Source organism: Pelobates fuscus, chromosome 6, assembly GCF_036172605.1.
Source record: "Pelobates fuscus isolate aPelFus1 chromosome 6, aPelFus1.pri, whole genome shotgun sequence".
Taxonomy (NCBI): domain Eukaryota; kingdom Metazoa; phylum Chordata; class Amphibia; order Anura; family Pelobatidae; genus Pelobates; species Pelobates fuscus.
Genome location: NC_086322.1, coordinates 217,969,807 through 217,996,311, shown reverse-complemented (window position 1 = coordinate 217,996,311; position 26,505 = coordinate 217,969,807). Strand labels below are relative to the sequence as shown.

General features: G+C 44.0%; 1 protein-coding gene across 2 annotated transcripts in view; it reads left to right on the top strand.

Moving 5' to 3' along the window:
* The window catches only part of LOC134614698 (UDP-glucuronosyltransferase 2A1-like), a 139,822-nt gene that overhangs the window by 26,714 nt on the left and 86,603 nt on the right, over nt 1-26,505 (top strand). The window contains exon 1 of one of the 2 annotated variants that reach the window (XM_063458745.1): nt 14,687-15,545. The exons of the other annotated variant lie outside the window; for it this stretch is intronic. Coding sequence (XP_063314815.1) covers nt 14,825-15,545 — 721 coding nt within the window. The 5' untranslated portion in view covers nt 14,687-14,824. Of the gene's footprint in view, nt 1-14,686; nt 15,546-26,505 lie in introns of those variants that run through there. 2 annotated transcript variants of the gene reach the window in all.

The following is a 26,505-nucleotide window of genomic DNA, read 5'->3' as shown; positions in this document are numbered from 1 at the left end:
ACCTCGCCCAAATCATAGATAGAGCCTCTCACCGCCACTTGGCACTAGTAGGGCCTCATACGTCACTAGTCTAAGTTAAGTTTTTCGCTTCGGCAATAACCTTACAGTCCAGTTCACCTGAGGAATTCCCCCACCCCCATCCCTTGAAATAATTTTCTCAGACGCCCCTACTAAATCCAACTCATTTAATTAATTTCTAGAATGTCGCAAGATACATCTCCCATTGACGACATGCTACTGCCCGAAAGGCGGAATTATACAGACTTTTGACCAACCAAGCCCCTGAGCCTAGGCCAGGCACTAGCACTCAAAGTCAACCATCTGGCGCTGGCACAGCCACCCAGGACACCCTTGCGGCAATCCTGGCCAACTTGTAGACCTTAAACAGCAGGTTAAGCAAGGTGGAGAGTGCCATAGCCTCCCCAGGTAACCTTCCTGACCTCTCAGCCCTCACCCAGGCAGTACCTATGGCACCAACACCCGTCCCTATACGTCCCTCTCCAGCTCCTGCCTCAGTTACGTCTCCTTTCATGTCACCAGCTCACTCCGTACCAGACTCCATTAGGAAAGAAATCCTAGATGGGAAGGACGTGTGTCTGGTGTCATTGCTTATTGCCTCCCAAGACGTGCTGGAGAACAGGGCTTATAACTTTGGCGATATCTCGGTGGTTCTTAAAACCAGAGACCCTAGGCTCAACAAAAAATTATCGATTCCCAATTTCGTTTTGGCCTTCGGGATATACCGTGATGTCATCTGCTCGGTATATCCCCACAGGAGAGAGGAACTGGACCTCTATCTCCATAAAGTGGTGGATTTGGGCGTCAAGTATGGGGGCTCATCTTTTTATGATTATCATAAATTGATATCAGCGAAAGCGGCGACACATCTGAAACAGTTTAACGTAAGAATTAACTGGTGTCAGATGGATACAGAACTATTCTGTCGCCACTGGTCTGAGGCCCCCGTCCTGTGCCATATGCAATTCCTCAACCCACTTGGCCGATTTGTGCCCTTCTATGGCTGATCCATCCACCCCCAATCCACTTCCACTCCTCACCTTAAACAGGAAGGTGGACAGCGGGATAAACTGGGTAGGCCCATCTCCTTTTTAGGGAAAGCTCAGGTGTGCAACAATTTCAATGCAGGTTCCTGCAGCTTCAGCGCCTGTAGATTGTTGCACATCTGCTCTATCTGCTTCAGGGCACACACTAAGACCATGTGCCCGGCCAGGTTGTCCCCTAGCAAGTGACTAACCGACATTAATATCGACAACCTGGCTTTTTACTTAAAGACTCATCCAAGTAAACATCTAGTGGAGTATTTGATAACAGGGTTCACCCAGGGCTTTCTCACGGGTCTCGTAGCCATTCCCTCAGGGACACTGGAATGCCCCAATCTCCTATCAGCCTGCCTAGACCCAGAGGCCACGGACGTTCTCCTCTCCACAGAAATAGCACAAGGTTTCATGATCGGCCCCTTCACCTCCTCACCGTTTCCCTCCTGGCGCACTAACCCCATTGGCATAGCTGTACACAAATATTCAAATAAAAAGCGCATGATTATTGATTTATCGGCACCGCACTCTTCTTTTGTTCCTAGCATTAACGCACTCATTCCCGCAGACGAATTCTCACTACAATACGTAAAAATAGACAACGCCAAACCATCATTTCAACTGGTAGCAACCCTTGGCTTAGTAAAACAGACATTACCAACGCATTCAAATTACTGCCCATGCACCCATCACTTTGGCACTTGCACGGTGTTAAATGGCGAAACAGGTACTATTTTTCCACGCGACTCACTTTTGGGTCCAGAAGCAGCCCTAAACTGTTTGATATTTTCACAGAAACTCTATGCTGGCTGCTTCTGAACATTATTAGGTGTCACGCCGTCATTCATTACTTGGATGACTTCCTCATAATAGAACCAAGCGCACGCACACCCACCGATATCCTCAGCACCTCAGCACTTTTCTCCACCCTCGGGGTACCTTTGTCTCCCTCTAAAACAATTGGCCCCACTACTAAACTTACTTTCTTGGGGATAGAGCTAGACTCTGGTACCTTCCGCGCCAGCCTTCCCCCTGAAAAACTGGTCCGCCTGAGAGGGGAAATAGATATGTTCCTGCGGAATGATGTATGCACCAGGAAAGAACTTCAGTCCTTATTAGGGTCCCTGAATTTCGCGATGCGCATCGTTCCGCAGGGTAGATCTTTTGAGTCCAGGCTCCTTTGTCTGCTTCACGGGGTACTGGACGACTGCCCAATTGCATTGGACCAGCACGCCAAAGCTGACCTACTCATGTGGGGGAAGTTTTTGACTGAATGGAATGGTATCTCCATGTTTATTCCCCCTCTCTCCGACTCCTTACCCTGCATTTACACTGACACTGCAGCCAACACGGGTTTCGCAGCTATATTTGGTAATCACTGGTTTAGGGGTCACTGGCCAGCTGAGACGGATGCCTTGCCGGGGTTTAGAGAAACTTCAGCTCTTTTTGAAATTTACCCCATCGTGGCGGCCGCACACACTTGGGGTCACCTCTGGTCCGGCAAGGCAGTAAAATGCTATTCCGACAACTCGTCAGCTTGCGATATCATTAACAAGGGGCGCTCTTCCTCTCTTACCATCATGTGACTGATTCGCAAGCTGACCTGGTTGGCAGCAACCGTCAGTTCCACTTAATTTGCCTTCACATCCCGGGTATTCACAACACGGCCGCTGACGCTCTGTCTCGATCTCAATTTCAGGTGTTTTTCCAGGCACTCCCGTCAGCCCACCATCAACCATCCAGAACACCGAGTTTTCACGAGTTAATCTTGGATTGAACACACTTATGCACCATGCTAGGACTCTTAAGCACCAAGCACTATCACCAAACACTACTATCACCTACAGTAGGGCACTTACCATTTTCAATAAATTTACAGCTGAATTTGGATTACAAGGTGATTTCTCAACCCAAACTATGGTGGCTTTTGCCTCCTTTTGCCACTTACACTTAAAACATTCCCACAATACAATTAAATTATACCTCACGGGGGTGCAGCATCACAGCCTCACAAATTTCCCTAACAACACCCCCTTTTTGTCATCATACTCCATCAAGAAAATCTTAAAGGGGATCTCTAAAGTTTCGGTTCCACTTATCACCACCAGACTTCCTATAGATGGGCCTATCTTTAGATTACTTAGCATTCTCCTCAACGAATCCCCTTTTGATCCCAACACTAACCTGGTGATCAAATCTTTTTATGGGTTCCTAAGACCTAGGGAATTTACCGTTGTTTGTCAAGGAGATACCACACACAGCCTTAAAACCTCACAACTCACTAAAGTAGACGACTATTACATTCTCACAATCCCATCTACCAAAACTAATCATTCCCTACACCCCACTATCATTCCTCTCTTTCCAACAGACAATGCTTGGTGTCCAGTTAAGGCACTAGACCACTTACACGCACTTACCAGACTCACCACTCGTACAACTACAAGGGCACCCACTCGCTACAGCAATTCACCACGCATGTTAGAATCTTATTGGGAAAATTGGGTTACAACCCAGCTTCATTCTCCGGGCATTCCTTTCGCATAGGAGCCGCTTCATCAGCTTCTAGTACTAACACCCCGGTCCACATCATAAAGAGACTGGGTCGCTGGAAGTCCTCTTTATACAATACGTACATTCCACGATCAGAAAGAGAACTTCGCCAAGCCTTCAGGAATTTAGTCATGTAACAAATGCAATAAAGTGTGTTTTTTCGAACTTCTCTTTGCCCTCTTTTATTTACAGGCCCACTGGGACGTTGGTTTCGGCACACCACAACCAACTTTTATCTCAGACAATATCCATTACATATTAAATTCCGTATTTAAAGTACCGTATATACTCGAGTATAAGTCGAGTTTTTCAGCACATTTTTTGTGCTGAAAACCCCTCACTCGACTTATACTCAAGTTAATGTCTGTATTATGGCAACTTACATTGCCATAATACAGACAAGGACCGCCGGGCTCATTACAAGCCCGGCGGTCCTGTTGGGGGGCTGGCAGAGAGCATTAACTTACCTTCCTGCAGCTCCTGTCAGCTCCCTTCTCCTCCGTGCAGCTTCTCTGTCAGCTCCCACTGTAAGTCTCGCGAGAGCCGCGGGGTCACCGCGGCTCTCGCGAGACTTACAGTGGGAGATGACAGAGGAGCTGCACGGAGGAGAAGGGAGCTGACAGGAGCTGCAGGAAGGTAAGTAACCGCTCACTGTCAGCCCCCCCTCCTACACAGCCCATACACTGGACCACCAGGGAGTGAGAGCCCCCCTCCCTGGCAAGCTAACAAGCAGGGACGGGGGACGAAAATTAAATCAAATATTAAAAAAAATACAATAAAAAATATTAAACAAAAAAAAACATAAAATATTAAAATAAAATAAAAAACTTAAAATATTAAAATAAAAAAATTATAATAAAAATGCCCTCCTCCCACCCACTACACACACACACTCTGCATTCTACACACACTCTGCATTATATACACACACACACTCATACAAACAATCTGCATTCTACACACACTCATACAAACACACACTCTGCATTATATACACACACACTCATACAAACAATCTGCATTCTACACACACTCATACAAACACACACTCTGCATTATATACACACACACTCATATAAACAATCTGCATTCTACACACACTCATACAAACACACACTCTGCATTATATACACACACACTCATACAAACAATCTGCATTCTACACACACATACAAACACACACTCTGCATTATATACACACACACTCATACAAACAATCTGCATTCTACACACACTCATACAAACACACACACTCTGCATTATATACACACACACTCATACAAACAATCTGCATTCTACACACACTCATACAAACACACACACACTGCATTATATACACACAGTGTGTGCGTATATAATGCAGAGTGTGTGTGTGTTTGTATAAGTATGTGTGTAGAATGCAGATTGTTTGTATGAGTGTGTGTGTGTATAATGCAGAGTGTGTTTGTATGAGTGTGTATATAGTTCTAAAAATCACAGAATTTCATAGCCCCAAGTTTTACCCTCGACTTATCCACGAGACATAGCATATTTCACAATTGTTGGTCACAAAACTGCCCTCGACTTATACATGAGATCGACTTATACACGAGTATATACGGTAAGTATTTAAGTATATTAAAGTAGAAAGGCCATTAGGCCTGAATTTGTGGGAGGAGTAAGTCCCCTACTTAAACTCCCAGCCCCTTCTCACCTCTGACGTTCAAGTTCAAGTGTTCCCCACCCACCAGCACCCTTAGAACATACAATTCTCCTTGATGTGCCCTCTTATTTACAGGCCCACTCGGACGTTGGTTTCGGCACACCACAACCAACTTTTATCTCAGACAATATCCATTACATATTAAATTCCGAGCACAAATAAATATATATATATATATATATATCACACACACACACACACACACATTAACAGTTAGAGCTTTGAATGGTTTCAATGTTATACAGTAAAGTACTGTGGATAATGTAGTAAAAAGACATCTTTTGTCAAATTTTCAATTGTTGCTTTTTAAAAATGTTTATTACATGATATTTTAAAAAAATTATATATTGACTTTTTTTGAGAAAATTTTACTTTTTGTTTGACTGAGCAGCCATGTTGGGCCACACTCTACTGTTATTTAAAGGACGGTTGGTTCCATAGGCTTCGCTACAGATTATTCCTTGCCCCCCTGGCTAGAGAGCCAGTGCTCAAGGTGACTGCCACTGTACAGGTGGCCACTTTTTGCTTGGCAGAGTAGGCAATGGCCTATCCACTTGGAAGATGCCTATTCTACCCAAATATATTGGTGTATGGGTGGTGGAGAGCTCAGTGATCCCTGCAGGAACTGCTTGCCCAAGGACAGGATCCACTCTAGAGAAAGGTAGAGAGGGTGGGTGGACCTCTGGTGCATGCATGAAAAGCATGAAAAGTCTGTGCTTCGTAGATAGCTACCTAAATTGGTATCCTTTAATATGGCGATCCCATATAATGGAGTTAATTACTAACCAGGGGCTTTTATTAATTGCGCTCTTCCAGCTGTTTAGGAGTTAGCTTCCTAAATTGGTACTCTTATGTGGGATTTCCTTAAAAGATATAAATTTTAGATATTGTAAGAGAGCGCTGTTTAGTATGCCTGGGCCGGAATTAAGTCATATTCCGGCTCCCGGCATCACAAAGGGGGCGCGAGGGAGGAGTGAGAGGCTACAAGAAGAGCCTCCCTCGCCGCCTGCCTGCTTCATCCCCTCTTTTTCTGATCCCTGACTCGGCTATTCCTTATCGTTATCCTGATCTCTGGTTTCCCTTATCCTTGACATTCCTCGACCATTCTATTTATGTTAAACATTCTAAGATCCGGTAATACATATTCTATTTGGGTTACACTCTGTGTGTTTGGGTCACTTGTTGTGACATTACAATAGGGGCATGGACCCTGCAGGTGTTCACCCACATGGAACGGTTTATGACACACGTTTTGAGGAGTTGGATCACCATACGACCAGTTCGCAATTGCGTTGCAGACTTTGCTTAACCATACTGCACATCTGCAGCCAGATGAGCAAATACCCGTCCCGGTAACCATCACCACAAACCTAGAGGTAGCCACTCTAGGTGCATCCACCCACATAACATCCCACTTGTGTCACGGAAGTGATCCTAGTGCTTGTCGTGGTTTCCTAAATCAAATAAGTTTACAATTTGAGCTCCAACTCTGAGCCTATCCTACCGACAGAGCTAAGATAGGGTTTATAATCACCCTCTATGGTGGATAGGGCCTTAGTTTGGGCTAACCCGCGATGGGAGAATGACAACCTGATGGTATATAACTATGTGGAATTTGTGGTTGCTTTCAGGAGGACATTCGATCCCCCTGGAAGAAAAGCTAATTCTGCAGAGACCCTCTTGCGCATGAAATAGGGTTCTCGTTCTCTGGTGGAATACGCATTGAAATTCTGCACTTACGCAGCAGAGGTACAGTGGAACAATCAAGCTTTTGTTAATGTGTTTCTGAACAGACTCTGACACCTTGCTTGATGAAGTAGCAGCCAGAGACCTACCCATTACTCTGGAGGAGTTAATAACCTATCTAGCGCACATCTATGAACGCCTGAAGCATAGGCAAAACACTAGGGTCAGACCTAGGCGAAACCCAGCTCTAACCTTTCCTTCATCTGAAACAACCACTGTGGTCCTTACAGAACCTATGCAACTAGGTCTCTCTTGGTTATCAGATGCTGAAAAACAATATAGGAGGAGAGAGGGGCTTTGCCTGTACTATGGGAAGAAAGGTCACCTTTGTTTGGCCTTGGCCCAACAGATCGGAAAACTCCAGCACCCAAGCCCTCCCGGAGGACAGGCTTGGGTGTAATACGTATGTCCTGCTTTAACGAAAAACAAGAACTTAGGCTTCTACTACTCATAACATTGAAATAGGAAGGGCAGACAGTTCATACACTAGCCTTACTTGATTCTGGTGCTGACGAGAATTTTGTTGATTCTACTTTCGCCAAAACGTATTATTTCCCATTAAAAGAAAGACCAAAACCATTGGCCGTAGAGGTCATAGATGGTAGACCACTTCAAGTTCCTGTTATTACTAAGGAAACTATACCTTTTTTGTTGACTGTAGGCATGTTACATCAGGAAGTAATAATCCTACAACAAATAACCTCTCCTACTTTCCCTATCGTTCTTGGTTTTCCTTGGCTTTCTAAGCATAATCCTGTGATAGATTGGGAAAGAAAGGAGATCACCAAATGGAGCGAGTCTTGTATGAATGGGTGTATGACTAAGGTTAAACCTGTTTGTCTACTAAATGTTCACACCATGGAACCATTGACAACACAGGTACCAAACCATTATCTAGACCTTAAAGCTGTTTTCGAGCAAAAAGACGCAGATAAATTACCCCCACATTGTCTCTATGACTGTGCTATTAACTTGCTTCCTGGAACTATGCCTCAGAGAGGCATATCTGCTAAAGAGAACAACGTGCTGGAGGAATACATTACTGAGAATTTAAGAAAAGGCTTCATAACCAAGTCATCTTCACCCGCTGGTGCAGGTTTCTTTTTTGTCTCAAAGGAAGAAGGGGATTTATGTCCCTGTATAGACTATTGGGATCTAAACAAAATCACAATACACAATGCATACTCTATACCATTGATAACTGAGTTGTTTGACAGGTTGAAAGGTGCATCAATTTTCACTAAACTAGATCTGAGAGGGGAATGGAAGACCGCTTTCAACACATGATATGGTCATTACAAGTTTGCAGTTATGCCATTCGGCTTATGTAATGCTGCAGCTGTCTTTCAAGACTTTATGAATGACGTACTAAGGGACTACTTACAGGAATTTGTAATAGTCAATTTGGACGACATTTTAATATATTCTAAGAACATAGAGGAACACCATAGTCATGTTAAACAAGTCCTATCCAAGTTATTGGAAAACGTACAATACAGTAAATTGGAAAAGTACTTGTTTGACAAGAACGAGGTACACTTTTTAGGGTATATTATTTCAGGTTCTGGGTTTAAGATGGACCCAAAGAAGCTTGAGACTATGTGAATTGCCCCCCACCAGTTGGTTTAATATCCATACACTGTTTCTTGGGCTTCGCCAATTATTATAGGAGGTTCATAAAGGGGTTTTCTTCTATTACGGCACCTATCACGCCTATGACCAAAAAAGGGAGATCACTGCTGCTTTTGATACACTAAAGAAAGCTTTCGCTTCAGCGCCCATATTGGCTCATCCTGACCCATCTTGCCCTTTTCTGTTAGAGGTTGATGCATCTGAGACAGGTGTAGGGGCTGTTTTATCTCAGAGACAATTGGATGACTTACCCCTACATCCTTGTGGTTTTTATTCCAAGAAATAGACCGAAACCAAAGTTAGGTATGACATAGACGATAGAGAATTATTAGCTATCATTACTGCTCTAAAGGAATGGCGATATGTATTAGAGGGGTCTACTATACCGGTTACTATTCTCACCGACCACAAAACCGTATCTTATTTTGAGGAGGCTAAGAAAATGACTGATGGACAGGCTCCGTGGTCTCTATTTTTATCACGTTTTAATTACAAGGTGACGCACAGATCTTTCTCTCCTACTGGTATGCCAAGCGTAGAAGACAGTTTGGAGAGATTAAAAGAGACTTGGTTAGGGGTGAAACAAATCCTTATACAAAGGGCTAAGCTTCAAAAGTGCAATGCGGACAGACATCGTAGTGCTTCTCCTACTTACGTGGTAGGTGATAGGGTGTGGTTGAGTACACAGAACATAAGATTAAAGGTACCTTCTATGAAATTTGCACCCCGTTATATCGGACCATTTAAAATAGATGGACAGATTAACCCTGTTTGCTACAAACTACTCTTACCTTCCTCTTTGAAATTTCCGAACGCCTTCCATGTCTCTCTATTGAAGCCTTTGGTATGTAACCGATTCACAAAAACAATTTCCAAACCTTCTTATATACAAGTAGAGGGACAAGAAGAATACGAAATCAAATCCATTCTAGATTCGCGATATTCTAGGGGTAAACTACAGTATTTGATAGATTGGAACGGGTATGGTCCTGAGGAGAGGTCATGGTCTAAAGCTTCGGATGTCCACGCTCCGTTCTTTTCATGGTCGTTATCCTGATAAGCCAGGATCTTCCCGCCCGGTGGGTGGTTTTGGAAGGGGGGGTACTGTCATGATACCTTACCTTTCTCCCACAGACCAGGTGTAGCTCCGGGTACTGACTCCTCCAGACAATGGTATGGCATGTCCGACACCGTCCACTCCAGGCACGCCTCCTCTTATGACGCCGCGGATGCCGCAAAAATTCAAACTATTCCAAGCTTTCTGATGTTTTGGGGGCGTGGATTTAAAGCAATAGACGCTCCACTATAAAAGGGCGCCTTTTGCTTTTGTTCAGTGCCCTGTTCCCTCTAGTGCTAGCTTGTTTCTGTCTGTGTATCTTGGTATTTTGACTCAGCTTGTGTTTGTTGACTATTCTTCATTCTGTTATCCTGACTTGGCTCGTTTTCTCGTTCATCCTATTTTCTGGTTCCCTGACTTGGCTATTCCTTATCGTTATCCTGATCTCTGGTTTCCCTTATCCTTGGCATTACTCGACTATTCTATCTACATTAAACCTGACCATTCTAAGGTCCGGTAATACATTTTCTATTTATGTTATACTGTGTGTGTTTGGGTCACTTGTCGTGACAGTGACAAACCTGGATGAAGGCCTACTGAAACTCTAAGACTGGGGTTTACCGACATGTGCCTCCCAGCCCCCAACAATGGCTGGGATCCCGTGCATGTCACCAGAGTGGATAGGCAGGTAGGTAGAAGTAAAGAGGACTAGGTGGTATCGTATTTACCTCAATTGCACCTTCTCAACTCAAGCCATTTGTTTATTTACGTTTCCTGTTTCTGTTTTAACCTTCATGCTATTTTTGCTCTTCTCCTAATTGATAAAACACATGGCATAACTACTCCACATCCAGAGACTACCCATAGAAAATGTCTTGAGCTACTTTTTTGACAAAATATTGTAATATTGATTTGGTTTAGAGCACTGTATAGGCGTATGCGTTAGATCACGACTCTGCCCATTAACCTGATTTCATTTCTGTGGAGCTTCTCCTCCTAGTTAGGCCTTCATACGCTAATATCCAAAAGTCCTAGTCAAGTGTTTCACTACAAAAATAAAACAAAAAAATCGGTGCATCAGCTCATTGCTGCTTTTACTTCCATCGACTACCCCATGGCCATTTACTATTCTATGGTTCAATAGGCCCACAGTTCAGTCCTTCACTTTAAATTCTGATATTTTTGTCCTTTCTCTTCTCATCTTTCCCCTAACCCAGTTCTACCCCTAATCCTGACAACCTGCCATCAGGATCAGTTCTTGTGCAAGCTACATTTGTTCAACTTGATCATATACCTCTTACTAGATTCTTGTCTCACCAATGGCCATTTATATAACGGTTTGTTACTTCTATGTGGGCCGCGGCTAACGTTACCATACAGGAGATTACTCCTCCGAGACCATATAAAACCCCAATGTTCTCCTGCATACAGGAGATCTAATTCTGCAAACCACGAACTCCTGCTATTTTCACAAAATTCTTCCCGACCAATACCACACTCTATCCGACAATAAAACCAAAGGTTTTATTGTCGGAGGAGCTTGAAAAAGACCTTTGTTGGTCGAAACGTTGCTTGGCGTTGCATTTTTTCCTAATAAATCTGCATACTGTTTCAATTTGGAGTGCCTGTGGTCCTTTCTTCTTTCGAATAAAACCAAAGGTGTCTCGGTTTTTATACATAAAGATGTTTCTTTTACTCTCCAGAGACTCCACATTGACCCACAAGGCAGATTTATTATCATGCTAGGACTTTTCAAAACTATACAATATACTTTAGTTTCTACCTACTTTCCCAACACACTTACTGCAGGCACTTTTCCATAAAAAAGATAAGGTCAAACAGGGAATACTTTGTGCAGACTTTAACTTTATTCAAACCCCGACTCTAGACATGACCGCCAGACCCACTGAAGCTAGAAAGGGGCAGCAACAGGCTACCTGTAAAAACCTGACAAAATTGATCTCAAATTATTGCCCATATGAATTTGAGAATGCTCCACCCTTCAGAAAGCGACTATACGTTCCACTCCTAGGCTCACAGCACCTACACCTACCTCTGCCAAAGACCACTTCCTAGCTGAAACAGGGGACAAACTGCAGAACTTCTACCCCTGGATCTTGTTTCCCTTGTTTGTGGGAACGTTTCCACTGAACAGTGTCATAGAACTGAACACAGACGATCATGGAAGTCCAGCGGTGTTTGGGAGTTTCAGTGTCCAAAAATAGTTACATGAACTCGCCGACCAAACACCGCTGCCTGTGTTTATGTGAACAAGATGGCCGCCACCTCGTGGTCGTCCATAGGAAATTCGGCCACCAAGACGAACACTGCGGTGGAAATTGCTACAAAGTATCAATTAGGCTAAACAAGCTCCAGGGTGGTTTCCGGGTCGTTCCCGAACCATATAGTCCAAATACACAAACGGGGACTTTTACATTACATTTTAGAGGGTCCATAGTCTGTGGGCAGGAGGCGGGCAAGCAGGCTCCTTCAGGAGCTCGTGGCAAACTCACTTGAAATGGGAAGTTTATCACAGATACTTTCTTCTTAGACAACACTGCCCTGGTCTAGGTCCCTGCTTGTACAATAAGTGACACCTCTTGGTCTGATCACAGCCCATTATTTTTAACCATGTTTGACACATTCCAATTCTGAGGCAGAGGCAATTGGCGTCTTAACGACGCAATCCTCCAAGAGGAGCCATTTGTTAAACATATACAGGACAACTTAATAAACTACTTTCACAATAATGCTGATGGAGAGGTCTCAGATACCACTGGTCTGCCCACAAAAACAGTTGTTAGAGGCCTATGCATCCAGTGGTCCTCCCAACTCATGCGACAACGACAGTTGGCACTTTTGGAGTGCTACTAACAAATCGCAATAGTCACTTCACAAAACAAAGAGGTCCAGTGTAATGAGGGGCAATCCAAGTAGAATAAACGGTAATCATTTTAGAGGTCTACAACATGCACTCAATCCTGAGCAATGAGGGAAATCCAAGTAGAAAAAATGGTGAACAGCAACAAAATATCCTATAGGTAGAGGTATTCTCTTCCCTGAAGTTCAGTAAAAGAGATTGTGGGACGCAAGGTAGTAGCTCCTGTAGAGGAAGGAATGTGAATTATCTCCAAACAACCTGTGAAACACATTAACTGCATCCTGAAGCACTGACTTTGAACGCTTAAAGGACCACTCTAGGCACCCAGACCACTTCAGCTTAATGAAGTGGTCTGGGTAGGTCCAGCTAGGGTTAACCCATTTTTTTATAAACATAAATGGGTCAATCCAGCCTCCAAATCCTCTAGTGGCTGTCTCACTGACAGCCGCTAGAGGCGCTTGCGTGATTCTCACTGTGAAAATCACAGTGAGAGCACGCAAGCGTCCATAGGAAAGCATTGATAATGCTTTCCTATGAGACCGGCTGAATGCGCGCGCAGCTTTTGCCGCGCTTGCGCATTCAGCCAAATGGGAGGAGAGGAGGAGGATCGGAGGAGGAGAGCTCCCCGCCCGGCGCTGGAATAAAGGTAAGTTTTAACCCTTTACTCTCCATCCAGCCCGGCGGGAGGGGGTCCCTGAGGGTGGGGGCACCCTCAGGGCACTATAGAGCCAGGAAAACGAGTATGTTTTCCTGGGACTATAGTGGTCCTTTAAATAACATAGTGTTACGTTCATCAGTGTCTTCTTAAAGTTGCAGCTTCCCAACTAAAAACGAAAAGAGTACTTAAAGGAAAAAACAATGACAAGAGGACTTGGAAGTCTGCCCTAATGGAGGATTGGAGGGGACTTCTTGGAGATCGTCCTTTGTGAATAATACCTTGAGGAGTGCTACCCAGTCAATAGCCATTGGGACTGACAGTATGTCCAGGTCTAAGGAAGGAGTCTCCTACTTGAGACATGGAGGCCTGCGATGTAAGGTCCACCGGCATCCTAAGATACAGGTAAGGGGATGGTGTGAATGCTCCTTTCTTCTGGTCCCGGGGCTTAGAGGCCTTAATATGCCTGGAGTTCTTCCCCATTTCTGGCAAATTTGCAGGGAGTTTATAGCGCTGGACGGCCATGGATCGGTGGGAGCACTGAGTTATACGGTCACCTTGCTAAGCAGTTCAACCACGCCCCCCTTACAAAACCTTTTTTTCCACCAGGGTCCTCTTTACATCAGTCCTGCCACTGCTAGGACTAAAACATAAGTGGCACTGTACTTTGTTAAAATATTTCTCCATGTTAAAAATGGAAAAACTTCATTACATGCTCAAACGGCATCCTTCACAGATTGCTCATTCCCATCATACATACATCGCATATTGTTTGAGTGTTCTAAAGCTGAAGATTTCATAGATCTAGAAATATGAACCTAGGTTATGTAAGTGGTCTACCCCTCTGCAGCTGCTCTACCCCACCCACTGAAATACATAACCATGCAAACCTATAGCCTGGTAAGGTTCATGTTAGTGTGCTTTATCAGGTTAATACATGCATAATGTCAGTGTTACGTATTATGTATTGCATAATATGGGGAACGTAATGCTTTTTGACATATACTAGATACTGGTTTTAAAACTCTAATACAGCAGTTTCCACTTTCAAATAAAATAAAAAAAATGTTTACAAAATATTAGATAATCTTCATCTATCTGTATTATGTATTCATTTGTGCCAGCCTGCGTGTGAAAGGCATATAAGCATCTCTGATAAAATAAAAAAAATAAAAAGAATATGACTATATGTTATATAAGCAATTCCATTGAATCTTCAAAATATCATTAATGTTCCAGCAGCTGAATTGATTTGTACGGCATTCTATTCCTTCCATTAGAATTTTCTTTTTCAAAATAACACTTTATGTCTGTGCCTTTAGTTTTACCAGAATTATATCTAATCCATCCTCTTGATCCAAGCAAATCCACTCCATGTTTTACAGTATAAGGATATTCAGCAAGCCACTTAGTCACTCTTGTGAATCATGAATATTTTATCGTGTTCTGAGCTCCAGTGGATAGCAGCACGGCCCAGAGATTTTCTGTACTGTGAGCACAGCTCCAGCCTCATCTCATTAACACTCGGTACTCCTGTGAAGAGATGCTAGTTCTGCAGTGCATCTGTGTATCTTTTCTATTCCACATCCTGCTCGCTGGAAGATGTCACTGTGGCAATGTATTAGTATGGCCGGCTGAATACAGTCATCTGATGAGCCTGAAACAGATTATAGAAGAACTGATTGCTAGGGGTCATAGAGTCACTATGCTGGTGCACTCAGCCTCTGTTCAACAGGCAGCTAACAAATCCTCCGATTTCCACGTAGAGGTAGCCAAGGTAAGGTTTACGGCCCAAGATCTCCAGTCTGTTTGGGAGAAGTTCCTTCAGTTTTGGATGTACGAGAGACACCATATCTCATTCTGGAAGATTTACAACACTTTGAGGACCCTTTCCAGAAATGTCACATATATCCATAAGCAGATTTGTAATGGAGTTGTAGGGAACAAGGGGATGTTGGCCAAGATTCGACAGTCTAATTTCGATGTCCTTTTGTCAGACCCTGTGCTTCCCTGTGGGGAACTGCTTGCTCAGAAACTGAATATTCCGTTTGTATACACCCTCCGATTCTCTGCAGGTTTTGTTTTTGAAAGACTGTGTGGGAAGGCACCTACACCAGCATCTTTTGTTCCCGCTGCAACTTCGGAACTGCAGGAGCAAATGTGCTTTTTGGAGAGGGTCCAAAACTTTCTGCTTTACCTGGTCCATGATATGTTCCAACTCTTAGTTTGGAAGGAGTGGGACTATTATTACAGCAATGTACTTGGTGAGTTGCAATAGTTATCCGTACTCATCACTAAATCTGCTAGTTAAAATGATAGTAACTCATGTCATGGAAACCCTGCATCACATTATATATGTATATTATTAATCCCTTAAGGACACAGCTTCGGAAGCTTGTCTCACCCTTAAGGACACAAGCCATTTTTGCATTTTTTGCAAAAGTGTATACCGTATATTTATTTAAAGTAGACCTCACAGGCTATTTACCTAAGATTAGTTTGACACTTTTTACGTAGTCAGTTCATTGCAAGATCTGCTAAATATTGGAGTAAAATTGTGTTTTTTATTTATTTTGGCATATACTCATATAACAAGGTTTTTGTAATGTGTATTTCGTAAAGCTGGTGTGTGCTATTCCTGCACAGAACCCCATATTGTGTTCAGCTACATCTGCTTAGTATAACGATACCCCCATTGTATGCCTTTGGCACTATTCTGTAAAGCTACAATGCCATATAAGAGACAAGACTATTTCAGTTTCTATAGTTAGAATTTTCGTAGATGGATTTGACAGGCCTATGTCTCATTTTAAGGTATTATAGCAGTGTGACTGTTCAAATAACCCCACAATCTTATATGGTGTATATTGTGCCTTAACTTGTCACTATTGTTTCACCAATTTATGTCAATGTTTGTGGTGAGGGGAAAAGAAATCTGCCTTTTTGACACACAAAGGGAGTTTGCACAGTATATATTGCAAACCTTATGTGTGCTACGACTGTATAATACTACATATCTTGCTCAGCTATGTTGTCTAAGTACAGCAATACCCCCATTTGTACCTTTGACAGGGATATGTGGACATTGAAGGGGCACATTTAAGACACAGTTATTCCAGATTTTTTCAAACTTTGAATTTTTACGCTGTATTCATGTCCCATTTTGGACACTCCGGGGTAATTCAAAAGGCATATTTTGAACCTTAGGGTGGATCATTTATTCTCTAGTTTGTTCCAGGTGTAGTGGTAATGAGAATTTTTAAATGTATTCTTTTACTTTTTTAAACTTTTTTTACTTTTTAAAACTCTTTTTTAAACTTTTTTTGCTTATTACATATTTAAAACTTTCTTAAAACTTTTTTTTACACATTTAGCGTTTTTATAAACTTTTTTACCGTTAACATACAGAAATAAGGTATACAAATTATACCAAACAAGTGGAGCGCTCTAAACAGTAGAGGGGTTTACTCACCCCTTTGGTACAGTGACAGTCTTGAAAAACTTGAATGTACATATAAAAGGAAACAAAAACAAGAAAAACAAAAATATAGTGCAGATGTTCCAAAAATGGATAATTGGTAGTAAGTAATGACTGAAACCACTCACATGGACAGGAGCCTATATGGTATTGGCTCCGTAAAAGGATCCTTTATGCTTTTAGGGCAGCAACACACCCCTTTATCCCAGGTAGTGTCCCTCCAGGAGTATACAACGAGAAGAAAAGCAGAAAAACAACTGTGTAGAATTGCACATACTATAATGGTATTTTGAGATATAAATAGTTGTGCTCACCTTCTGCAGAGCCCTGAAATCCTGGCTCTGAGGTTGATAAACAATGTGCTACTTTAGAGGGGGAATAGCTTTCTCCCCAATGGAGTTCCTGATGGCTAGAAAGGACTTTGGACTAAAGTATAAAATAGTAAATAACATTTATTGATAATGCATTAAAAACAAAATAAATGGGTAAAAAGATCCAATAAAAGTCCAATAAAAAGTCCAGAATAATAATAGCTGATTATTCTGGACTTTTTATTGGACTTTTATTGGAACTTTTTACTCCCCTGCCACTTCTATAGACCCTGCCCCCACCATACTTCCCCTGCCCCCTCTATACTACCCCTGCCCGCACTATACTACCCCTGCCCGCACCATACTCCCCTGCCCCTTCTATAGCCCCTGCCCCCACCATACTGCCCTTGCCCCCTCTACAGCCCCTGCCCCACCAAACTGCCCCACCATACTACCCCTGCCCCCTTTACAGCCCCTCTACAGCCCCTGCCCCCACTATACTCCCCCTGCCCCATCATACTGCCCCTGCAGCCACTCTATGCCCCTGCCCCCTCTATAGCCCCTGCCCCACCATACTACCCCTTCCCCCTCTACAGCCCCTGCCCCACCATACTACCCCTGCCCCTTAACAGCCCCTCTATAGCCTCTGTCCCCACCATACTGCCCCAGCCCCCCTCTACTGCCCCCACCATACTGCCCTTGCCCCCTCTACAGCCCCTGCCCCACCAAACTGCCCAACCATACTACCCCTGCCCCTTTACAGCCCCTCTATAGCCCCTGCCCCCACCATAGTGCCCCTGTCCCCTCTACTGCCCCATGTGCCCTTCTACAGCACTTCTATTTCCCTCTATAGCCCCTGCCCCACCATACTGCCCCCTTTACAGCCCCTCTATAGCCCCTGCCCCTCTATGTCCCTCTATAGGCCCTGCCCCCACCATACTGCCACTGCCCCACCAAACTGCCCCATTATACTACCCCTGCCCCCTTTACAGCCTCTCTAAAGCCCCTGCCCCCACCATAGTGCCCCTGCACCCTCTACTGCACCATGTGCCCCTCTACAGCACTTCTATTTCCCTCTATAACCCCTGCCCCCACCATACTGCCCCCTTTATAGCCCCTGCCCCTCTATGTCCCTCTATAGCCCCTTCCCCACCATACTAACCCTGCCCCCTCTACAGCCCCTCTATGCCCCTGCCCCCACTATACTGCCCCGCCCCCTCTATAGCCCCTGCCCCACCAAACTACCCCTGCCCCCTCTACAGCCCCTGCCCCACCAAACTGCCCCACCATACTACCCCTGCCCCCTCTACAGCCCCTGCCCAACCAAACTGCCCCACCATACTACCCCTGCCCCTTAACAGCCCCTATATAGCCTCTGTCTCCACCATACTGCCCCAGCCTCCCTCTACTGCCCCATGTGCCCCTCTCCAGCACTTATATTTCCCTCTATAGCCCATACCCCTCTATGTCCCTCTATAGCCCCTGCCCCCTCTGCATCCCCTCTATGTCCCTACCCCCTCTATAGCCTCTGTCCCCACCATACTGCCCCAGCCCCCCTCTACTGCCCCATGTGCCCCTCTCCAGCACTTCTATTTCCCTCTATAGCCCCTGCCCCCACCATACTGCCCATGCCCCCTCTACGTCCCTCTATAGCCCCTGCCCCACCATACTGCCCCATGTGCCCCTCTACAGCACCTCTATAGCCCCTGCCCCCACCATACTGACCCTGTCCTCCTCTACTGCCCCATGTGCCACTCTACAGCACCTCTATTTCCCTCCATAACCCCTGCCCCACCATACTGCTCCTCTACAGTCCCTCTATTTCCCTCTACAGCCCCTGCCCTGTCTACAGCCCCTCTATTTCCCTCTAAAGCCTCTGCCCCACCATACTGCCCATGCGCCCCTATACAGCCCATGCCCCCCCTCTACAGCCCCTCTTTCCCTCTACAGCCCCTGTCCCCACTATACTGCCCATGTCCCCCCTCTATTGCTTTTGTGCCCCCCTCTTTATCCCCTGTGCCTCCTCTATTTCCCTCTACAGACCCTGCCCCCTGCCTCTGCCCCCCTTTTACACACCTCTACTGCCCCTGTCTCCCCCCTCTACTTCCCCTACCCCCCTATACAGCCCCTGTCCCCCTCTTCTGCCCATTTACCCCACCATACTGTTCCTGTGACACCACTTTATTGCCTCAGTGTCCCTCGTTACAGCCTGTGCCCACACCCTACTGCCCCTGTGTCCCCCTCTACTGCCCCTGTTTCCCACCATACTGCTCGTTTCCAACCATATTGCCCCTTTGCTCCCACCACAGCCCCTATACTCCCTTACTTCACATCCCTTCCACTCCCTTTTACACCCCATAACTCCAGTACAGGCTTGCACACTGTTTAGCACTGACCCAGGAAAGGTAATGTTTACAGCAAAATGCCTGCAGGGGCATGGTATAGACACCAGAGCAACTACATTAAGCTGTAGTTGTTCTGGTAACTATAGTGTCCCTTTAACACTTATTTATCAAGTTATATTACAAAGTCGACAAAAATAGTGAAATGTTATATTAACAAAATTTCAAACTAAAGATTTTGAGTTGTATTGCTTTTAAATACTTTTGCAAGTGTCCTTAGTCAGTAGTTCAGTAGTTATCTGTACATGTAGTATTGATTTGCATTCTGTGTATCAGTTGCTGCGTAAGATTACCTCTCATTTCGTAGTAGGGCAAGATGCCAAGCAAACGCATGCTTAGGTGTGCTGGATATGCTCAGACACATCAAATATAGATATATGTTGCCCTATATAGGCTTTAACTGCACTATTTCATCTGTCTGGGGCAACTTGTGAATTGACTAGAGATAAAGATCACGAAAATTGAGTTTTATTCCCCTGGTTTTAACTAGAATATACTGTTAGATATGTTGCATTGTTTTAAAGCATGAGGGGAGGGAGTAGGAGGGCGAAGAAGCAAAAATTGCCTTATCGGCAGGAAATCAGTGGATTCCTATAAATACCTGGGAAATGTATGTAATCTAAGAAAGCAAAATATAGTATAGAACCCTTAATCTACTTTATAAATATTTACATTGTTCCTATATTATGCATTTTTTTCTGCTGTACTGTAGAAAGTCTGTAAAGAGGTGCATTGTCTGAAAGTCTGTAGAAAATTCGTTTTTTTTATAGTAGCAGTAAGAAGGCAGCTGAAGTTAGATCCACTACACAAACACACTCTCTGCATTCACTATACACAGTCTGCATCCACTACACCTTCTACATCCACTACACACACAAACACTACATGCAGTACACACACACACTTGATCCTTGTGGGTGGACTCGGGATGGGCCCTGTGGGTAGAATCAGGGGCAAGCCATGTGAGAGGACTCGGGGCAGCCCTGGCTATAAGCCACCCTCCATGGTTCTGACACAACAAAGGAGGGCTTTTTATTTTGCCTTTTGTTGTGTCAGTTTAATGCAAGTTGTGAGTGCAATATGTACATGCAATGTGCACAACTAAGAAGGATCTCTCTTTCCTACTTGAAGAGAGCTGAAACACAGCAGCATACATGCAAGATTGTTATCTTGGGCACTTGCTACTACTCGCAGCCTCATTGAAGGATGAGTATATAAATATATATATTTTAATAATCTGTTAAAGAGATAAAAATAGGTAGTCAGTTGAAGGATTCTGAGTAATTTAAAGGAACATTATTGCCAATGGCAAATAGCATTACCAATAGCAGTGCTGTCTAACAACGACGGCAGTGACAGGCTGAGAGCACTTGATTAACCTGCCTCCTGTGCTTTCTGCCTCTTATTATACCCAGAGCCTTGTTTTTTGCAGAACCACTCCCAAACTGACAAAACAAACAAGGCACAGTGCCAATAGACTGTTGGCAACATAGCCACTACACTAAGCTGCACTGATTTTGTTACTTAGAGAGCCCTTTTAAGATAAGGATTGCTTAGAGTGACATTCTAAAAATTAAACACGTCAATCCATTTTTTTCCCCCTTGGGGAACAGTCTAAAATGCCTGGGAATTCTAAAATACTAATTGATCAGAGCCCAAAAAAACAAGTAAAAGCGCTTTGGTGCCTTAAATAAGGCTATGTCCCCAGGAATGCCAGTCTTTCTGAACATCTATGGAAAAAAATGATAAACCAGTAAAATACAAACAAATCGCGATGATGTTTGTATTTTACTGGTTTATTAAGTATTTGGTCATATTATTCATCATGACGATAATAACTATCTTTTATTTTTTCTATAGATTATATTAGATATTCATTTTTCACTGTGCATCCCTTTCTCCCATTATTTATCAACTTTTTTATCAGTTATTTATGGTTTTATGTATTCACCAACATTTATCACCCTTGATACCCTATTGTGGAATTTTATGACATTTTAAAAATTATATTATGATATAAATCTTTTTGTTATATGGTTATATATTTTAGTCATATACTTTGGACTTTGTAACCTTTTGTGCATTATCCACAAATCGACCCCAACATGCATTGACATTTTGTAAGTACATTAAGTTTCCAGTTGGTATTATTTATACATAGTCAGATTTGTGGATGTTTGCTTTTAATATGCATTTGGCACGATACCCTGGCTTTATTTTACTAGTTTGGGGTTGTTGTCCTTTTTGCTTATAGTACCAATAAAGTTAGTTAGCGTTCCAGAGTGGAATGCGCATGTGCGTCTGATGGCGACGTAACGTCCTGTTCGCGCACCACTGCCCATGCGCGTTCACTCAGAAAGGACGCAGCTCTGCTTATGTAAACGCTGGACATTAGAGAGTGAGCATTCTCCTGAAGAAGTCGCCAAAGACGAAACACGTTGAGCAGAGAGAAACCCCCAAAAGGGCACCAGTAGAGCGGTATTGAACTATTTCTGACTCCTGATCACTATCTGCATGTGGAGGAAGCCCCTCTGGTACCCATAGGTTTTGACTGCGGACTGGCATTCTTGGGGGGCCGGGGGCATAGCCTTATTTAAGGCACCAAAGTGTTTTTGCACTAATTGATAATTTTCAATTGTGCCAATATTTTTGTGAGTGTTCCTTGTATCAGTTTTTAACTACTGTTAATTAAAGTTTGCACTATGATTTTTTATGTTTCTCTCATCAGAGTGGTAACTATATCTACTTATCTACTTCATACTTTGTGATTGTGCCACCCTGCACTGTATTTTAACTTTGGTTTTATACAGTTTTTGCACTTATCTTTTGGAGGGATTCCAGGGAGTGTTCCTATTTTCAGTAACTTGCCTGCACATATTTGCACTTTTATATCTCACTTACCTGTTATTTGGTTTTTGCAAATATTTCTATGGCTACATTCAGGACCAGATTAAGAGCCCAGTGGGCCTGGTGCTGACAATTATGATGGGGCCTAATTACAGAATTGTCACAGCCCACGGCTCGCCACGAGGTGCTTACCTGCTCAGTGACGAGTCGGGAGCCGCTCTGCCGGGTTCTCCTGGCCGCCTGCCCGGGTTCAAGATGGTGCCGAACACGCGGTCGCGGCCAGATATAGCTCTGCCCCCCAGGGTCACACACGCACACACGCACATTCTGCAGTCAGAGGCCAGAGGGATATTTAACCTAGGTTATTGCCCTGTCGTGGTTTTCATTCCTGGTTCCTGAATCCTGAGAGTGCGTTTTCTTGTCCTGTTTTTGATATTCCCAGTATTTTGACCTTGGCTATTCCTGACTATTCTGATTCCTGGCTTCCCTGACTTGGCTTGTTAAATGGTGTTGTATATTTCTGGCTCCCTTGACCATTCTCTGTTTTTAACGTATTAGTCCGGCCATTCTAAGGACCGGTTTACGTTTTATCATTTTCTGTTCTGTCTATGTAGATGTTACATAGTTCTGCGTGCTGGACCATACTAGCAGTCATGACAAGAATGTTATCGACCATAGACACTAAAACAGTCATACCTCTCAAGCGTCAAGTATCTAATGGAGATGGTGTTGGAGGGAAACTCAAAGGATGCACCTTTAAGAAAACACATACTCTATGCTAATCTCTCTAATTTATACTTTAACCTTTCAAGTAAATCCATACCCCCTAACAGCAGTGTCCAGTGAAGCAGGAAGTCAATGGGGACACTGGGAGAAATGGGGACACAGACACTAGGGACGCAGAGACATGGAACCACAGACACTGTGAGACATGGGGATACTAAGACACTAGGGACACTGAGAGACATGGGGACACAGGCACTAGGGACACTGGCTGGGAGGCATGGAGACACTGGGAGACATGGGGACACAGACACTAGGGTGACGGGCTGGGAGACATGTGGACACAGACATTTGGGGACACTGGGAGACATGGGGACACAGACACTAGGGACACTGAGAGACATGGGGACATACACTGGGAAACTAGGGGACACAGAGACAATAGTGCTTGGAGGCATGGGGATACTGTGTCCCAGTGTGTCTCCCAACATCCCCATGTGTCTCAGCATCCCCATATCTCACAGTGTCCCCTAGTGTTTCAGTGTCTCCATGTTTACCAGTGTCCCCTAGTGTCTGTGTCCCCATGTCTCCCTGCTGCCTTTCCCCCCATCCTTCACTTCCCTGATCTGTAGTCTGTCTCTGCAGGCTGGGAGCTGCTGTCTGGACTCTCTGTGCTGTGTAGCTGCTTCCCTGCGGATCAGTGAGTAGAAAGAGGCAGGGAGAGATATGCTGTAACTTCCTATACCTGCCTCTCTCCACACACAGTGACCCCTACTGGCTGGTGCTGGTATTACCGAGTATTCTCTGTTTATACTGAGAAAAATACCTGCATTTGTATTGCCGGTATTACTGCAATACCGGCACGGCTAGGCAGCCTCAAATACTAGTCAGGTAGCAAACCTAAGAGTAGTGTGTGTAAAAAAAAAAAAAAAATTAAATGGGCCTATTCCATGGGCCTGGAGCTGCAGCTCCATCAGCCCCTATGTTAATCCGGCCCTGGCTACATTGTGATACATTGCCAAATACAAGTGCCAAAGGATACAATTCATAAAATTCCAATTGCCATCAAGTTTAGGAGGAAACGGATGAAAAAATGATTGCCCATCCATATAATTCCTTTAAACAATGGGAAGGAGTGAGGGTTGGCATAACCTATTATACCTTCATTTCATTTATATGTTTCATAGTTTACTTGTATCTCAAGATTACCATCTCAAGTGAGTTTGTGCAACATTTCCTGTGTCCATCAATTATACAGCATAATATTGACTTTATGATTTTAATTGTTAGATTTTAATTGTTAGTTTAGGTTTGTTTCAAATTGTTTGTTTAATATAGCCTCAGCCTCGAATATTCACTTGAGTTAAGGTTATTTGAAAATCAAATGCGCACACCCAAGCTGTTAAAATAAAAAAAGGCTATGCGATAGCACATCTACAAGTGGATATGCATACTAAATTAACTCTAAACTAAACTAACCAGTAAGAAAAGGAAGCTTTTAATTTACTAACCATTGTTATCTCAATTAAAGTGTCACTGCATACTAAAATACTCTTGATACGTGTGTCCCCTTATGTGATCTAATGATGGTAACTGATCTTTCAAGATACATTTAGATACTTCAAGAGGCATCAAACAAAAATTCCAGAATTCCAGAACTTACATTTGCCTGAATTCAGGAAGGGATGATTTCATTTTCAATGTAAAGTTATTCAGTAAATAGCAGAATTGCTGCAGATCTAGTTATAGTTTAGCTTGTTTCTTAAATTGTTTCTCCAGGTTTTTTTAAATGTAATTGTGTATTAATGCCCTGTTGGCATTATTCTTTGGGTGCCCCTGAAAAGGAGCATTATGAATCTAGGTTTAACTTGCCTTAATCCAGCGCTGGCCGAAAATACCGACACTGCTTGGTGCATCCCATCTGACATCATGGGTGCAGTCCGTGGGTCCAGTTAAAGGCTTCTTCTGCGATTGGAGGATTCAATCTACTCAAAGTGCACAAACACGCTCTGAACCTGCATGGCAAAGGTGGAGAGGAAGGGAGGGGGATAGGCAAAAAGAGAAGGGTAGAGGGTGGGCCAAAATAATTATTTAGCATAGGGCATAGGCAGGCGTGGACGGCTGCAACAGTGTGGTAGAAAGGATGGGAGGCAGACAGGCTCTTCCCGCAAGGGAGAAGCAGTAATGTCTATTGGCAGCGTGCATTGTTTGTTGATGGCAAATATTTTTTATGCACAGAATTGACATTAGGCACCCTGTAACAGAGTTCTGGGCTTCCTAAGTCACATGTGCCGGGTGTGCAACAATATCTCTGGATGAGCAGTATTTGAAACTGAATCACTGCCATAAAGTTTCCTACCACAATGAACACTTCAAAAAGCAGGGGCGGCAGATAGTAAAGGGGCGGTACTATCCAGTGAGCTACTCTATCTTCATCCCTCTGTTGCATCAGAACATTGTCGCACATTACATCAGCAAAGATCTTATGCATTTCCCCAGCATCGGCCGGAAGGAACATCTCCCACCAGAGCACCAGGAATAAGTACTCCCCCTCCTCGGCCCAAGGTAAGACTCAAAGGGGAAGAAACTTCAGTCTAGTCTTTCTTTCAATTAAAATGTTTTTTCTCCCCCAATACAGCCCCTCATGCATACACACACAAACTGTGCTGCAAACAGGCCCACCCACAGACAACCCCACAACAACCTCTCTCCTACACATGCAACCCTACAAGCATAATTCCGTTTACACCCGCAACCACACAAGCAGTAACTCCCCAACACATAAACCGTACAAGCAGCTTCCCCCCACATACACAGCACATACACAAGCAGCCTACCCTCACAAATCACATCAAACAGCCACACACGCAGCCCCACAAGCAGCATCCCCAGAAACATACAACATTACCACCAGCATCCCCACAAATATGCAACATGACAAGCAGCTTCCACCCACAAACACAGCATCACAAGCAGTCTCCATGCACTTATAAATACACCTCTCCCCAGTGGCGGAACTACCGCTGCACCTGGGCCGATGCGTAGGAGGGTCTATTGGGTGGCCCATGCACTTAGTGCCCCCCGATGGGTATTAATGCGGAACAGTGGCCCATTGGAGGAAAGACGAGACAGGGGGGATATGTCATAGTCATAGTCTTAAATTAGAGGGACAAAGGTTTAAAAATAATATCAGGAAGTATTACTTTACTGAGAGGGTAGTGGATGCATGGAATAGCCTTCCAGCTGAAGTGGTAGAGGTTAACACGGTAAAGGAGTTTAAGCATGCGTGGGATAGGCATAAGGCTATCCTAACTATAAGATAAGGCCAGGGACTAATGAAAGTATTTAGAAAATTGGGCAGACTAGATGGGCCGAATGGTTTTTATCTGCCGTCACATTCTATGTTTCTATGTTACGACCAAAACCTTATACTTTGGCAGAGCTGTGAGGAAGTGACAGTCGA